This window comes from Bos indicus x Bos taurus, chromosome 27 (genome assembly GCF_003369695.1).
Source record: "Bos indicus x Bos taurus breed Angus x Brahman F1 hybrid chromosome 27, Bos_hybrid_MaternalHap_v2.0, whole genome shotgun sequence".
Classification (NCBI taxonomy): Eukaryota; Metazoa; Chordata; class Mammalia; order Artiodactyla; family Bovidae; genus Bos; species Bos indicus x Bos taurus.
This window is the reverse complement of record NC_040102.1, coordinates 16,479,638-16,497,693: the sequence shown is the minus strand read 5'-3', so window position 1 is coordinate 16,497,693 and position 18,056 is coordinate 16,479,638. Positions and strand designations below refer to the sequence as shown.

The following is an 18,056-nucleotide window of genomic DNA, read 5'->3' as shown; positions in this document are numbered from 1 at the left end:
GGCTCAGATGGTAAAGAATCTGCCTGCAATGCAGGAGACTTGGGTTCAATCCCTGGGTCAAGAAGATCCCCTAGAGAAAGTGAAGTCACTCAGTCGTGTCCGACCCTCAGCAACTCCATGGACTGCAGCCTTCGTCCATGGGATTTTCCAGGCAAGAGTACTGGAGTGGGGTGCCATTGCCTTCTCCCCTAGAGAAGGGAATGACAACCCACTCCAGTATTCTTGCCTGGGAAATCCCATGGACGGAGGAGCCTGGTGGGCTACAGTACATGGAGTCACAGAGTCAGACATAATTGAGCAACTAACACTTTCACTTTCACTTCATGTAAGTTAATGTAAACAAAGACTTCTCACATAGCGTAGTGGTAAAGAATTCTGCCTGCGAGTGCAGGAGACACAGAGACGTATGGGTGGGGAAGATCCCTTGGGGAAGGAAATCGCAACCCATTCCAGTATCCTTGCCTGGGAAATCCCATGGACAGAGAAGCTTGGTGGCCCCAGTCCGCGGGGTCACGAGTTGGACACGCCTGAGCATGCACACACCTGTACCAAATGGAAAGAGTCTTCACTGTGTACCTTTTTCAGTTCAGTTCAGTCGCTCAGTCGTGTCTGACTCTTTGTGACCCCATGGACTGCAGCACGCCAGGCCTCCTGTCCATCACCAGCTCTAGGAGTTTACTCAGACTCATGTCCATTGAGTCGGTGATGCCATCCAACCTTCTCATCCTCTGTCGTCCCCTTCTCCTCCCACTTTCAATCTTTCCCAGCATCAGGGTCTTTTCAAATGAGTCAGTTCTTCGCGTCAGGTGGCTAAAGTCATGGAGTTTCAGCTTCAGCATCAGTCCTTCCAATGAACACCCAGGACTGATCTCCTTTAGGATGGATTGGTTGGATCTCCTTGCAGTCCAAGGGGCCCTCAAGAGTCTGCTCCAACACCACAGTTCAAAAGTATCAATTCTTCAGTGCTCAGCTTTCTTTATACTCCAACTCTCACATTCATACATGACTACTGGAAAAACCATAGATTTGACTAAACAGACCTTTGTGTACCTTTTTAGCAGTCATAGTTGCCTTCTGGAGAAGGAAACGGCAACCCACTCCAGTATTCTTGCCTGGAGAATCCTGTGGTGTCCACAGGCAGCCTGGTGGGCTGCCATCTGTGGGGTCGCACAGAGTCGGACATGACTGAAGCGACTTAGCATGCATGCATTGGAGAAGGAAATGGCAACCCACTCCAGTATTCTTGCCTGGAGAATCCCAGGGATGGAGGAGCCTGTTGGGCTGCTGTCTGTGGGATTGTACAGAGTTGGACACGACTGAAGTGACTTAGCAGCAGCAGCAGCATACTTACCTTCAAGATTGAAGTGCAGGAATAAATTTTGTTGTTACAGCTGGCAGATGGTCATTAAGATCGTTGGAGTCAATAAACTGAAAATTGTTCTTGACCTTAGTAATTCTAGAAATATTAGCAGTGTTGATACTTCTATTGGAAAACCATTGCACTTACTCATATTCTGTGTAGATGGCGAATGCTGTATTAAAATGTGAGGTCTGAAACAAGAAAAGATGTACACTTTTTGTTCATTTCCCTGAAGTAATGTTTCTTATTTGCTTGGCTCGTAGGTGCCTGACAGTTAAGCGATGGGGAGGCACTTGGCCTCGCTTCTGCTTCTGCTGCGCCTCCTCCAGCATTTCAGAGATGGTGATGGAAGCGGAACGCTGGAAGAGATGCCCCTGCAGTTCACACATTTCCAGTACAATGTCACAGTGCATGAAAACTCTGCAGCGAAAACCTACGTGGGGCATCCCGTAAAGATGGGTATTTACATGACAAATCCACTGTGGGAGTTAAGGTACAAAATCATCTCAGGAGACAACGAAAACCTATTCAAAGCCGAAGAGTACGTTCTTGGAGACTTTTGCTTTCTGAGAATAAGGACCAAAGGAGGAAATACAGCTATTCTCAACAGAGAAGTGAAAGACCACTACACGTTGATTGTCAAAGCAGTGGAAAAAAATACTAACGCTGAAGCACGAACACAGGTCAGAGTGCAAGTGCTGGATACAAATGACCTGAGACCCCTCTTCTCCCCCACCTCGTACAGCGTGTCTCTACCTGAAAACACAGCCATAAGGACCAGTATCGCAAGAGTCAGTGCCACGGATGCAGACATAGGCACCAATGGAGAATTTTACTACAGTTTCAAAGACCGAACAGACATGTTTGCCATCCACCCCACCAGTGGCACCATTGTTTTAACGGGCAGACTTGACTACACAGAGACCAGTGTCTACGAGATGGAGATTCTCGCCGTGGACCGCGGCATGAAGTTGTACGGTAGCAGCGGCATCAGCAGCATGGCCAAGCTCACGGTTCACGTAGAGCAGGCCAACGCGTGTGCCCCCGTGATAACAGCCGTGACCTCGTCACCGTCCGAACTGGACAGGGACCCCACGTACGCCATCGTGACCGTGGACGACTGCGATCAGGGTGCCAATGGGGAGGTCGCTTCTTTAAGCATCGTGGCGGGAGACCTCCTTCAGCAGTTCAGAACAGTGAGGTCCTCTCCAGGGAGCAGAGAATACAAGCTCAAAGCCACTGGCGCCATCGACTGGGACAGTCATCCTTTCGGCTACAACCTGACGCTCCAGGCGAAAGACAAAGGAACTCCTCCCCAGTTCTCTTCTGTGAAAGTGATCCATGTGATTTCGCCACGGTTCAAAGCGGGGCCGGTCAGGTTCGAGAAGGAGGTTTACAGAGCAGAAATCAGCGAATTCGCTCCTCCCCACACACCTGTGGTCATGGTAAAAGCCACGCCTAGCTACCCTCATTTGAAGTATGTTTTTAAAAGCACACCTGGAAAAGCTAAATTCAGTCTGAATCACAACACTGGTCTCATTTCCATCTTAGAACCCCTGAAAAGACAGCAGGCATCCCATTTTGAACTCGAAGTCACAACCAGTGACAGAAAAGCCTCGACCAGAGTCTTGGTTAAAGTCTTGAGTGCCAACAGTCACCCTCCGGAATTTACTCAGACAGCCTACAAAGCATCTTTTGATGAGAACGTGCCCATTGGTACTACGGTCATGAGTGTGAGCGCTGTAGACCCTGATGAGGGTGAGAACGGGTACGTGACTTACAGCATTGCAAACTTAAATCACGTGCCGTTCATCATTAACCATTTCACAGGCGCCGTGAGTACTTCAGAAAACTTGGACTATGAGCTGATGCCACGGGTTTACACTCTGAGGATTCGCGCATCAGACTGGGGCTCGCCCTACCGCCGGGAGATTGAGATCCTTGCCACCCTTACTCTCAATAATTTGAATGACAACACACCCCTATTTGAGAAGATAAATTGTGAAGGAACGATTCCCAGGGATCTGGGCGTCGGGGAGCAGATAACTACCGTCTCTGCTATCGATGCAGATGAACTTCAGTTGGTGCGATACCAGATCGAGGCTGGAAATGAACTGGACTTGTTCAGCTTGAACCCCAACTCCGGGGTACTGTCATTAAAGCAGTCGCTGATGGATGGCTTAGGGGCCAAGGTGTCATTTCACAGCCTGAGAATCACGGCTACAGATGGAGAGAATTTTGCCACCCCGTTATACATCAACATGACCGTGGCTGCCCTTCGCAAGCCGGTCAGCCTGCAGTGTGAGGAGACGGGCGTGGCCAAAATGCTGGCGGAGAAACTCCTGCAGGCGAACAAGCTGCACAGCCAGGGAGAGGTCGAGGACGTCTTCTTTGACTCCCACTCTGTCAACGCTCACGCGCCCCAGTTCAGAAGTACTCTTCCAGCTGGGATCCAGGTCAAGGAAAACCAGCCTGTGGGTTCCAGCCTGCTTGTCATGAATGCTACTGATCTCGACACTGGCTTCAACGGGAAGCTGGTCTACGCCGTTTCCGGAGGAAATGAAGATAGCTGCTTCATTATGGACATGGAAACGGGGATGCTCAAAATCCTGTCTCCCCTTGACCGTGAGACGACAGACAGGTACACCCTGAACATCACAGTGTCTGACCTGGGACTGCCACAGAGGGCGGCGTGGCATCTGCTGGAGATCCGAGTCCTGGACGCCAATGATAATCCACCTGAATTTTTACAGGAGAGCTACTTTGTTGAAGTGAGCGAAGACAAAGAGATAAACAGTGAAATCATCCAGGTGGAAGCCACAGACAAAGACCTGGGGCCAAACGGACACGTGAGGTACTCTATTCTCACCGACACAGACAAGTTCTCAATCGACAGCGTGACTGGAGTGGTTAAAATCCTGAACCCCTTGGACCGTGAGGAGCAGCAGGTGCATTACTTAAAGGTTGAAGCCAGGGATCAAGCCAGGGAAGAACCCCAGCTGCTCTCTACGGTGATTCTCAAAGTGTCCTTAGACGATGTGAATGACAACCCGCCCAAGTTTATTCCCCCTAATTACCGCGTGAAAGTTCGAGAGGACCTTCCAGAAGGGACCATAATCATGTGGTTAGAGGCCCACGACCCTGATTTGGGTCAGTCTAGTCAAGTGAGGTACAGTCTCCTGGACCACGGAGAAGGAAACTTTGATGTGGATAAGCTCAGCGGAGCCGTGAGGATCATACAGCAGTTGGACTTTGAGAAGAAGCAGGTATATAACCTCACGGTGAGGGCCAAAGACAAAGGGAAGCCCATTTCTCTGTCTTCCACTTGCTACGTTGAAGTGGAGGTCATCGACGTGAATGAGAACCTCCATCCGCCCGTGTTTCCCAGCTTCGTGGAAAAGGGTGCGGTGAAAGAAAACGCCCCTCTTGGTTCTTCAGTCATGAAGGTGTCCGCTCGTGATGAGGACATGGGAAGAGATGGGGAGATCCACTACTCCATTCGGGATGGTTCTGGTGTTGGTGTTTTCAGAATAGATGAAGAAACAGGTGAGTGTGTTCTCTTTACGCTGGCTTGCTCTTCCCTCTCATTTCTTTCTAAAGTAAATGTCCCCCGTGTTGACTCTTTCACAGTTCCCCTTTGGCCCCTAGGGCGCAGTGCACATCCATGCTTTTTGTCCTGTTGCCTGTGTCTTTGTGTAGTATGGAACCAGAGGAACCTGAATTGAAACCATGACCCCTGATCCTGACCTCCAGGTTTGTTCTCTATCTTATCAAAAGCTTCATTGTGATTTTTCTGTAACTCTTGAGAGGCCCTTCCGAAGTTTCTCCAGCTGGTGCAGGTGCAGACATAGGCGACCACTCCGCTGCCTGGCGTGCTATTCAGATGTTGGTGCACACCCGCAAGTAAGGGAGCCTACAGAGAGAGGACCGTGTACGCTCTCTAGGTTTCATTTGAACGGCAGATGGAGGCTGTAGAAGGTGGAGTTGGAGGGACCTGGCTTTGAATCGTGGCTCTCTCAGCTGTTAATTTGATGGTCTTGGACAAATTGATTATCCTCTTAAAATTGACTTCCTCCACCTATAAGATGGGGGCACCCCAATTTACTGAAAGATTTTTGTGGGGATAAAGTGAAATAACGTGTTATCGTCTGTTGTTTAATGTCTTTTGGAAGTGGTAACAATGCTCCGTTATACATCCTTCCTCCTGGAACGAGGACCTAAAAACAGAACATCCAGGACAGCCGTTTATGCTAGAGTATATATGTATTATTTTGCATTTTGTACATACCTCTAATTTAACTGCTTTTCATGGATTTTATAGTTATATGTCAGTCTCCCCTGCTGGCGTGTGAACCGTGTTATTACTTTGCTGGGGCAGCCATAACAGAGGTCTGCCACAGACACAGTGCTTAAACAACAGAAATTTATTTTTCACATGTGGAGGCTGCAAATCAAAGATCAACGTGTTGGCAGAGTACGTTTCTCCCGAGCCCTCTCTCCTTGGCTTGTAGTTGACCATCGTCCGCTGTGACATCACATGATCCTCTCTGTTAACGTCTGTGTCCTCATCTCTTTGTATGAGGGACCGCCCCCTCATTTTAACTTCTTTTTAACTCGTTTATCTCATTTGGGGCCCTGTCTCTAAGGACAGTCATGTTTTGAGGGACTGGGGATTTTGGACTTGGACACATGAATCTCGGGAGACACAGTTCATAACAAAACTACCTTTAAGGACAGGCTTTTAGCGCATATATTTTCTGTCCTCAGCACCCACCAGATATTGCCTGATAGAAGCTGCTTATTACATGGTAAAAGATTGAATGAGTAAATTAAAGATTATTTTTGTTTTGAATGTCCTGCCTTCTGAAACTGCTAGGGAAAATAGAAGGAAACTGGGGTAACCCCAGCAGTCATCAGCCACAGATGGAGTTCGGTTTGTTTATTAATCTCACTGCTATTTCCTTTACGAATATGTCCATTCTAAAAGGCATATTTTTTTCTTATTGTTTTAAATCTTCAAGTTTTTATTCAGTAATGCCACAAATAAGTTCTTCACTCAGTACCCACCCCAGTGTGCAGTTCCATGTCTAATAGGTGTACAGCAAGTGAAAAATTTAATTATTGTCCTAGAAATAAGTGATTTCAGAGGGTACACAATTTTTAACATGTTTTTGTTTATTCAGAGGATTCTTTCTCTAGTGAATTACATACCTCTAGTGTGTGGGATAGATCTGCAGACTCATCATCTGCCACTCATCCAAAAGATCTGTAATGGTTAATTCAAGAGAAAATAGCGTTGCCAGCAGCAGTTAGTAATCACCCACCTGAAGAGTGGAATGGATCTTTTCCCTTATCATACTCTCTGATATGAATTAGTTTTCAGGTACAATGGCAACATAGAAAAATACCCAGAATTTAGTAACTGAAGCTGAAAGTATGAAGTGTTTTATGAATTTCATAAGGACAATTTTTCCTACTTATTTTTTTCTTTTCCAAGGTGGGCTTTGAACACCTTGAAAGAGAACTGTCATAGTTGAAAGATAGAAAATAGAAACAAAATCTTAATTTACATTTCCTTTATGTCTTAAATTATGTGAGCACTGTCTTTTGGGTTTTTTTCTTTCAAGTTCAGAAGAGTATTTCTATTGTTGCTTTTTAAAGACCTATTTAGAAACTAGCATTTTTGGTCTATAAATTGAAGAGACTGGAATAGTCTTACTATTGGGGGTGGGCGGATAGGGGAGAGGGTGTGCAGCCAACCAGCTGAACAGGGCAGCGTTCTGAAATAATTTTAGTCGTTTTCAAGCTGAAGGGCAGGGCTAGACTTCAAGGGTGGTAATTTAGTGAGAGGCCGGGCATGGGTTGGGATTATGGGCATCGGGTTAGGAAAGTGTATGATCAACTGTTATGCATTGGTACAAAGATTGAGATTTAAAGGTGAGAGAAAAATTGGAAATTTCTAGGTCATCTCTTCTATAGTCCTTCCGTTATAGAGGAAAATACAGCAGATTTAGGTTTATATGCTTTTGAAGTTGCATAAAGGTGATATAATAGTTTTTATACATTGCTCTGGTAAACGTTGCAAGATATTTTCTTTTTGTCAGTAGGATTATCAGCCCAAGCGTTTACAGAGATCCCCAGCAAGACATCTGATATCATGGTGTCGAATTCCTTCATGAAAAGTCAATATGTTTGTGCGATAGAAATACTAAATTAGATATGCCACTTTTCTGTTTGGGTTTTGCCTCACTGATTTTGAAGGCAGGTTGGGAGTGTGGGGAGGTGCCTGGCAGATGAGGAAAAGTAGGGGCAGTTCTGAAACACCAGTGGGTACCCCCTCAGACAAGGCAGGCAAACTCCAGCATGAGTTGGGGTTGGCCTGGCCCAGGTGGAGTCATTAGCATCTTTCTAGAAGGTCAGTATGGGCTTCCTGGTGACTAAAGAATCTTCCTGCAATGCAGGAGACCCAGGTTCAGTCCCTGACTTGGGATGATCCCCTGGAGAAGGAAATGACAACCCACTCCAGTATTCTTGCCTGGAGAATCCTATGGACCGAGGAGTCTGGTGGGCTTCAGTCCATGGGTTCCTGAAGAATCAGACAAAGAGAACTTAAGTCTCTGCTGCTTGCCCACTTCTGCTGAGCTCTCACCTTCTCCTCTAGTGATGCCTTTCATACAGGGCTGATGGCCGTGGGCCTGTTCAGAGCTGCTATGACTGTGAAGACCATGAACCTGCCTGCCTCATTGTCGCTTTGCTTCTTGCCTTTGACTTAACTTTAAACTAGATCATTGGCTGAATATAATAAAATCAAGTTTTTGTGGTGTTTTACCTATTTCAGCATTGTTACATAGGCATATCATTTGTATGCTTCTCATAGAACAGAGGACATATTCAGCTGTCTGAATTTAGTTCTTACTATTTTTAAGATCCTCCCTTTTCCCTTAAAAAAAAAAACAAAACAAAAAAACGCTGCTTAAACTTGAAATATCCCCTGACAATTTTTTTTTTTTTGGAAATGGAAATTCTATGGACTACCGAAAATATGTATTTGAGTGAACAGCCCTGTCAGCTCTGGGTGTTATGCATATTTTGCTAATTGGCTTTGCAGGGAGGTAACACATACTTGCAGTGTAGGGGTGACAGTCATTTGACTCATCAGTTAATCTCTCACTGTGTCATATGCTTTTTCCTAGAGAGGCTTCTGGGTGTTAGTGAACCATTCTGACAAATCCAAGCCCGCATGATTGAGGTTTGGAAGGGTTGAGTGTTGGGTGAAACATTATTTGGAAAGCCTGCCGTTAGAGATCAATCTCCAGTACTCTATAAAGAGTCTCCCCTTTTTGTCTCCTTAAAATCTGCAGTGAGGATTGTAAAGCAGGTTTAACAGAAATGTTACAGGAGTAGGTATCTTGGAAATGTGTAATTTCACATTTCGGTTTTTATTTGCCTGACTTTATACTTCTTAGCATTCACCCCATTCTCACTTCCAGGACATTGCTGGTTGCTTTGTCGGAAGCTTCCGAGTTGAGCAGAGTAGAATCTTAGGGCTTCCTCCTGGAGATTTGTGGAATTAATTCAGCTTAGTATTCTTGGCTGGTGAGGACCAAACCAACTTAATTATTACTTGAGCGCCAATAAAACGTTGCAGGTCTTTGCTCATTTTTAAAATAGGGTATAATTTTTAAAACTAGCGAAAGGCTTGGCCAAAAGGTTTACTTTTAAAATTGTTAACGGGACCTCATATCGAAGCAGGGTTTAGTTGAGCCCTGCTCCACCCGTGTCTGTATCGTAATGAACGCCTTCTGTGTGTGATTTCCCTACTGTCTGGAGCGCCTCAGTTGGGCTCTTACTGTAATGCAACCCGGTAAGAGTGTTCCCTTTCTGACTCGACGTATTTCGGGAGACCGTGTTTTTCACTAAGATAAAAGCAAATTTTTGAACTTCTTAGGGCTGTATTACTCTTAGAACACCAATTGTGGTTTCAGGATTGAAATTTACATTCCAGTGAAAAGACTTGGAATGAATTAACATGGAAGTAACAGCTGTTGCAATGGGATAAATCATCGTTCATGAATGACGGGAGGGAGAGTAAGGACTACGTCTTTCTTGAGAGAACCCGGCTAAGGACTATGTCTTTCTTGAGAGAACCCAGCTACAGTGTCATTCCGGGGGAGTGTTACTGCACCATTCCTAGGTCTGGAGACTGGCTTAGGGGACGAAGGAGCAATGAGTTAGCCTGGTGGAAACAGAAGGGAATTCCAGTCCAGTCTCACCTTATTGTTGACTTCAGTGAGGAGGGAGAATGCCTCTGGGGATTCAGTCTGGTTTGGCAGAGCTCTTGAGTGTTTTCATTATGATTTTAATTATTCGCTCAAGTTTAAAAAAGACCTTTTCCTAACTTAAAAGTAGGATATTCTGCATACAGCCAGGGACCCATGATTTTTCCTACGGCCACTTCTCTCGGGACAGATAGTAGCCTGTAGAGGAGAAGGAGGCTATTAATGGGCTCAAGCTGGAGGACTGAAAAGCCTGTAAGAGTGGCTGAGGGCCGGGCGGTTCCTAGAAGTGTGATCTCCTGGGGTGGGACCAGTTACCCTGCTTGGAGCTGGGTCTAGAATTCCTGGCAGCAGGAACTAAAATAGGGACTGGTGGGAGGCCGCAAGGGAGTGAAGAAATGTGCTGGTGAAAGGGCTTTTGTGTCGCCATCTCCTCCCTCGAGTGGCCACAGCTGCTTTCTGTCCTGTTCTTTATTCTCCTCCCCAGAAAGTTGAGGAGAAAGGAAACTGGTTTCATGGCCCCAGTGAGACCGAAAAAGGGGCTTTGGCAGGAAGCATGTTATGATCATGTATGTGCCGTTGCTCTGGTCGGGAGTAAAGAATCTGTGACTCTGAGTCAGAGGATGGAGGGCATGGTAGTCCTTTCTGCTGGGGCGGGGATCCTCTGGGGAGCCAGGAGGGTTTTAAGGTGAAAACAGGATCTCATTAGAAATCCAAAGGGAACTCTGTTTTGGTTTGTGGGTTTTTTTTTTTCACTTAAAAAAAATTAAATTTATTTATTTTTAATTGAAGGATAATTGCTTTACAGTATTGTGTTGGTTTCTGCCGTACATCAGCCTGAATCAGCCATAGGCACACATGTGTCCCATCCCTCTTGAACATCCCTCCCACCTCCCTCCCCATCCTACCCCTCTAGGTTGTTATGGAGCCCCGGGTTGAGTTCCCTGAGTCATACAGTAAATTCCCATTGGCTTTGTATTTTACATACTGTAATGTGTGTTTCCATGCTAGGAAACAGGGCTCAACTTTCCTTTGCTGCTGCTGCCAAGCCGCTTCAGTCACATCCGACTCTGTGCGACCCCATAGACGGCAGCCCACCAGGCTCCCCCGTCCCTGGGATTCTCCAGGCAAGAACACTGGAGTGGATTGCCATTTCCTTCTCCAATGCATGAAAGTGAAAACTTTCCTTTAGTTATTTGTGTATTTAACAAGTTGATGCTTTAGGCGCCGAGGGACGGTGCTTGGAGGAGGGGGCGGGATATAACACCCTGTGCCCTGTGGTTCCGCGTGGTCTCGTGTTGTTGAGCAGCACGTGGTGAAGGTGTGCAGTGCACTGATCCAGTCCTGCGTGGCATGTGAGGGTCAGAACCGGGAGGGGACGGGCTGGAACCACTTGGGGTGCTCTCCGGCGTCAAGCCTTTGGTGATAATGACAGTAGTGACGTGGACGTTGTGGTAATAATGAGCCACAGATACTGAGTGTCACGGCCAGTGCTGTCCTAAGCCCTCTATGTATGTTAACGTGTTTAATCCTCACAACTAAGACTCACAGCTGCAACTCACACTTGACTCACACCTGTGACTTCCCTGGCGGCTAAAAGCCGGTAAAAGCGTTTGCCTACAATGCAGGAGACCCAGGTTCCATCCCTGGGTTGGGAAGATCCCCTGGAGAAGGAAATGGCAACCCACTCCAGTATTCTTGCCTGGAGAAGCCCATGGACGGAGGAGCCTAGTGATCTACAGTCCATGGGGTCGCAGAGTTGGATGCCACTGAATAGGCAAAACCACTTGAGTGCTAAGTGGCAGAACTAGGGAGTTGTGTGCACGGGAACCCTGCACTGAACTGCCGTCACTCAAGAGTGGTCTTGCCACACTGTTTGTGGTCAGTCGTGTCCAACTCTTTGCAACCCCCATGGACTGTAGCCCACCAGCCTCCTCTGTCCATGGCATTCTCCGGAGGGAGCCCATATAAAAACCACCAGTTGAGTAGGAGTCTGGCCTGAATGGGGTGGGCTGGGCTGTTCACTTCAGTCCTAAATTTGAGGGTTGGTCTTGAAAGGAATATTGACTCAGAGACTCTCCTTCCTTCATTTTTATTCCCAGAATGATGTGTGGCTCTTTGGCACATTTAGTAGAACAGAGTTTTAGTGTTACGAAGTGGTGGCATTTAAACACTTTAGATTATTGCTCTGAAGTGTTTAGTATCTGGTGCCGAATATAGACAGTAGTGAGCTCTGCCGTCTGGTGGCGGGGGACAGGTATCTCACCTGTGTTTGCAGTTGTGACACTCTGACCTTCCCATGAATAAAAATGCCAGTCTGCCTGCCTGCCTGAACTCTGTTGGACGTTAATCGAAGCCTCTTGTCCTGGAAACATTGTTTTAGCTGGCTGTTAGGGTCCTGGCTAACCTTTAAAACCAGTTTAACCCACACAGCGGCGGGAGCTGGCTTAGCCCACGCTTCCTCTTTGAATGGATTTCCTTGTGTCCTTGTTGTCTTACCTTGTCCTCCTCGGTGCCCTGGCCTCAGGTGCTGTCCTCGCCACCGTGACGCGTGTGGCTCGACGCCCTAATGAGCCTGTTCTCCCCCGCAGCCCTCCTGGCAGGGAACCACCTTTATGTTCTGAACGTGTTGAAGACCTGAGTGTTCATACTTTGAGTGGCCTGTGTGTGTAAAGATTTAATACCCCATTCACATCCAGGCTGTTCTTTCCATGTTGCCTGCCTTGCCCAATTCTGAAAATTGAGTAAATCTTGAAACTCGAGTTGTTTGCTCATGTTGGATTTTTTTTTTTTTTTCTTAACCATTTCGTTGCTGTTGTTTTGACTTTGTGGATTATTTGCATTCACAAGCCTGGGTTTGTCAAGTTGTTAATTATCTATTTGTATTTTGTGTGCTGCTTTGCTTCGCAGCTGCCTTCATAGCATTTAGTTTTTTAAAAAACCAAGCGTATTGGTGTACAGAGTGCGTGCTCACCGTACGGGACGCAGTGCCACGAAGCACAGCCTTTCATGTCTTTGTTACTGAGGATAAATGGGCTTGGAAAGATTGTTATTCAAGGGCACATGCGGAACTTGTTGAGTTGGCAGTTATCCAGTTTAACAGCAGTGATAAAAGTGGAGGAAACTATTCACATATATACTTCAAGGGCCAGTCTTATCAATTAACTTGCCTTGGGAATTGAAGTATGCCCTCTCGGAATGTCTGCTATCGTATTTAACCTGTTTCATTGCTAGGCGTCCGTGTAGCTGAGTAAACAGATCCGTTGAAAGAGATTCTTTAGCGGTGTCTTATTTATTTTATACTGGAGAAAGTCTACCAAATGTTGTCTTCTTAATTTTAGCCTAGTTGATTTTTGCTTTTCTTTCTTTCTTTCATTTTTGATAAAGTTACCCAGCTATTTCTGTGATGTAAGACTTCTTTCTACTTTGAGCGAGTTTAGCCATATTGTACTCTTATTTCCTTCATCTTTATCACCATTGACATGTAATTGAAGTTAATATTCATTGAGTGCTTTACCTGGTGGCCCACATGGTAAAGAATCTGCCTGCAATGCAGGAGACCTGGGTTCGATCCCTGGGTCGGAAAGATCCCCCGGAGAGGGGCATGGGAACCCACTCCAGTATTCTCGCCTGGAGAATCCCATGGACAGAGGAGCCTGGTGGGCTCCAGGCCATGCGATCGCAAAGAGTCCAACATGACTGAGCTTAGATCTAACTTAACCCCACTGTGTACTAGCCCTATTTTAAGCTCTTTATTTTATTGTCTCATTCAGTTCAGTCGCTCAGTCATGTCCGACTCTTTGCAACTTCATGGACTGCAGCATGCTAAGCCTCCCTGTCCATCACCAACTCCCAGAGTCTACCCAAACTCATGTCCATTGAGTTGGTGATGCCATCCAACCGTCTCATCCTCTCTCGTCCCCTTCTCCTCCTGCCCTCAATCTTTCCCAGCATCAGGGTCTTTACAAATAAGTCAGCTCTTCACATCAGGTGGCCAGAGTTTTGGAGTTTCAGCTTCAACATCAGTCCTTCCAATGAACACTCAGGACTGATCTCCTTTCAGATGGACTGGTTGGACCTCCTTGCAGTCCAAGGGACTCTCAAGAGTTTTCTCCAGCACCACAGTTCAGAAGCATCAATTCTTCAGCACTCAGCTTTCTTTATACTCCAGCTCTCACATCTATACATGACTACTGGAAAAACCATAGCCTTGACTAGACGGACCTTTGTTGGCAAAGTATAATGTCTCTACTTTTTAATATGCTGTCTAGGTTGGTCATAACGCTCCTTCTGAGGAGTAAGCATCTTTTAATTTCATGGCTGCAGTCACCATCTGCAGTGATTTTGGAGCCCCCCAAAATAAAGTCAGCCACTGTTTCCACTCTTTCCCCATCTATTCGCCATGAAGTGATGGGGCCAGATGCCATGATCTTACTTTTCTGAATGTTGAGCTTTAAGCCAACTTCTTCAGTCTCGTCTTTCACTTTCATCAAGGGGCTCTTTAGTTCTTCTTCACTTTCTGCCATAAGGGTGGTATCATCTGCATATCTGAGGTTATTGATATTTCTCCCAACAGTCTTGATTCCAGCTTGTGCTTCATCCAGCCCAGCATTTCTCACAATGTACTCTGCATAGAAGTTAAATAAGCGGGGTGACAATATACAGCCTTGACGTACTCCTTATTGTCTCATTAGATCATCATCATAATTCATGAGTAGAAATAGATGGGAATGTACTCTGTTCATCGAATTTTGAAGTATTTATATGCACGTATTTCTTTAAACTAAGTAGTGTCATAGAAATTGATGTGGTTTAAGGTGTGACACAGGGCTTCCCAGGTGACTATGGTAAAGAATCTACCTGCCACTGCAGGATTGGGGCTGATTCCTGGGTCAGGAAGATCCCCTGAAGAAGGAAGTGGCAACCCACTCCAGTACTCTTGCCTGGGAAATCCCGTGAACAGAGAGGAGCCTGGCAGGCTATATAGTCCGTGGGTTTAAAGAGTCGGATGTGACTTACCGATTAAACAATCACAAAGGTGTGATACATTGAGGGTATTCTGGGTAATACAGAGATGGTTCTTGACCAGGGGCTTCCATCTCTCGAGGAATTCCTCCTGAAAACCTTTCTAGTCCCTATTACACGAAGTCCAGGCTCTCCAGCGTAGCCAGTGATGCCCTAGTGAACTCGCCTCTCTCCTCCTGTGTCCTTTGCCTGTGCTCCCTCGTCACTACCGCTCATCCTGTGCTGCGGCCACGTGGGGCCCCTCCCTTCCCCGATCACCTCTCTGCGCCCCGCCCTTCCTGTCTCCCTGCCTTCTGGTAATACGCTGACTGATCTCCTGATCGGCTCTTATTTTCCGACTCTGCTTAATAAATCTTTCTTGACAAGCTTTCTCCTTCATATAGAGCTGATTCTTTTCTTGCATGTGGCTTTTTTTTCCCACATTATTGTGAGTTTCACTCTAGTGTAATTGTTTATTTACAGTTCTTTTCTTCTCAGTTGTCATCTCCTTGTGAGGGCGGATGCTAAACTTTTTATACTGGGTTCATGTCATAGGCACTCAGGAAATATTTCTTAGGTTGGCCTAATAAGCCACTGTTGCCTCTCCTGAGAAGCGTTTCCTGAGACCAGGTCGTTAGTCTGATTGTCTTTATTCCCCTTTCTGTACGTATCTGACTCAGGGTTTTTTGTTTTTTGCTCTTATTCGTGTGTGTGTCCCAGAACTCAAGGACAGAGCACGGTCTTACTCATTTTCCTGCTGCTTTTAATCACAGAGGCTGACGCAGCACGCATAGCCTTTGTTCTGCAAACAGACTGATTGTACCAGATAATAATGGTGTTCGTGAAAATGGTGTAAGACATTTCTTCTCCTACCCGCCTGGATACGTGAGCCCAGATCTTCAAAACAGGCTTGTTTTCAGAACCACAAAAACTTTTCAGAACCTGTTGAAAGCTGTGTATTCTCTATTCAGAGATTCAGCAGTTTTCTTACCGAACCAGGGACTCATGAATGGCTAACTGTATTCAAGACCCTCAGTGTCCTTGGGCCCTGGGTCTAAGTCCCTCTGTCCTAGAGGTTCCAGGATGACCAGTCCTCAAAAGTTCTCATGAGGGAGGACCAGAGATGGGAGGAGCAGCGATCACAGTGGTGACAGTGGAGAATACAGCATTTGTATAATGCTCCACAGCCCGCAAGTGTCTTACGTACAGTATATGGCACTTAGTCTAATATGTGCTTCTGCGGTGGGTTTTATTTCTGCTTTATAAATGAAGGAGGTAAACCTTTACAATGGACAAATGGAAATCACTTCTTTGTGTGTTTGTGCACGTGCGTAAAATGATTCAAGAGAATCTGTTATCCAAGTCTGTTTCCAAGTGAAGTAATAACCTGTGGTTTGTTGCAAACCTGTTATCTTCAGATATTCCTGTCTCCCCATTAAGATTGATTAGACAAACGATTGTAGTAAAATGATAGGCAATATGTCCATCTTTAAATAAGCAACCCTCTGGACCAGGATTTGATATTTAGTATTGGCAGCTTATTCTTGCCTGGAAAATTCCATGGACAGAGGAGCCTGGCAGGCCGCAGCTGATGGGTCTCAAAGAGTTGGACACGACTGAGCACACACACACATGCAGACGTGTGCGCGTGCACACATATATACACAACAGCCAGCTTCCCGTGGAAATCCTACATAGCCCAAATTACATGTATGCCTTTATTTATCAAAGTAAAACAGGGTGAGAGAATGTGGACTTCTAATAATTGAATTTAACTCTCTTGACAGACTGGATTTTTATTTAAATGGCCTTAAAAAATCAGAGCATTGGGGATTTAATAAACTATTTTAGTTTTGTAAGTAGTCTTCTATTAAAAAAAAAATTGGTGAATAATGCCTGTTTTTAAGGCGACTGTTTGTTGTAAAAGGAGCATTGAATAATTTTACAGTGAAAGATGAAATAAATGTTTGTGTGGGAACATTTTCTGATCGATGTATGGGGATTCTCCAGACAAGAGTACTGGAGTGGGTTGCCATGCCCTCCTCCAGTGAATCTTCCCAACCCAGGGATCAAACCCAGGTCTCCCACATAGCAGGCAGATTCTTTACTGTCTGAGCCACCAGGGAAGCCCTGAGATTTATAGGTAATGAGATTCCTATCACTTCCAGTAAATATGTTTTTTCAGTTTTTGTTAACAGTGATTTTGGAATCATTTATGAAGTAATATGTTTTCTTTATCACAAATTGAAAGCATTTTGTTAGTTGGAAACAGCTTTTTGGAAAGAAAGCTGTTTTGGAAAACTTTTAATTTGAATTAACTTTTAAAGTATTTTAAAGCAGTTCAACCATAAATTCTTGGTTAAAAGATTCTCTGAGATCCATTTGCTTTTAGCTTTTTTTTTTTTTTAATCTTGGTCACACCTTGCAAGACTAGTTCCTTGACCAGGGCAGTGAAAGCACCGAATCCTAACCACTAGACCACCAGGGAACTCCTTGCTTTTGGCTTTTCATTAACAGTTTTACTTGCCTGTTTAGACTTAAAACTACGTGACTTCAAGCTATCTCAGACATCTTCATTTATCTTGTCACAGTGCTTGGCACACAGTTACTCATCAGTAAATACTTGTTTGGTGATGGTCGTCTTTTGATAAGGCCGGTAAATGTTTGTTCCATGATGTTGTTCTTCTTTGATCTGTTCCTCAGCTGAAGGTGTTTACATTTTTAAATGAAAAAAAAAAGATGAGTTTGCCGTGTAAAAAACAAGTTAGTTCACTGTTTGAGACATGTGAATGGAAATCCATTGCTTTTAAAGGATAGAACTAAAACAGTTTAAGGACTCTTTCCTAAGAGAGTGATGACTTCATGGAGAAGATGAAAACTGATTAGAAAAGAATGAACATGAATAGTATCCATGTTTGGTTTTAATTAGCTCAATGTTGTTGGTTTTAGAAAGAAAAGCAAACGCGTCTACAGAATATAAGGTTTAAAGCCCCTGAGTTTTCAAATAATGTGTTTTACATAAACTGTATGTTAGAACTATTCTAGCATATTTTTAGGAGAAGGCAATGGCACCCCACTCCAGTACTCTTGCCTGGAAAATCCTATGGATGGAGAAGCCTGGTAGGCTGCAGTCCATGGGGTCGCTAAGAGTCGGACATGACTGAGCGACTTCACTTTCACTTTTCATGCACTGGAGAAGGAAATGGCAACCCACTCCAGTGTTCTTACCTGGAGAATCCCAGGGACGGGGGAGCCTGGTGGGCTGCCGTCTATGGGGTTGCACAGAGTCGGACACGACTGAAGCGACTTAGCAGCAGCAGCAGCAGCAGCATATTTTTAAGAAAACCTACTTTTGTCATTTCACTTACCACAATAGTAGCTAATGAGGACAGGGACTTTGTGTTCTTGCTGTTATT

At 45.3% G+C, this 18,056-nt stretch overlaps 1 protein-coding gene across 7 annotated transcripts in view; it reads left to right on the top strand.

Moving 5' to 3' along the window:
• Positions 1–18,056, top strand: part of FAT1 (FAT atypical cadherin 1) — a 125,663-nt gene that overhangs the window by 14,728 nt on the left and 92,879 nt on the right. For all 7 annotated transcript variants that reach the window (XR_003509038.1, XM_027529946.1, XM_027529943.1 and 4 more), the window contains exon 2: positions 1,624–4,906. Coding sequence is in view for 6 of the 7 variants with exons in the window: in XM_027529946.1 (XP_027385747.1) it covers positions 1,642–4,906 (3,265 nt within the window). In the remaining variant the exon portion in view is untranslated. The remainder of the gene's footprint in view (positions 1–1,623; positions 4,907–18,056) is intronic.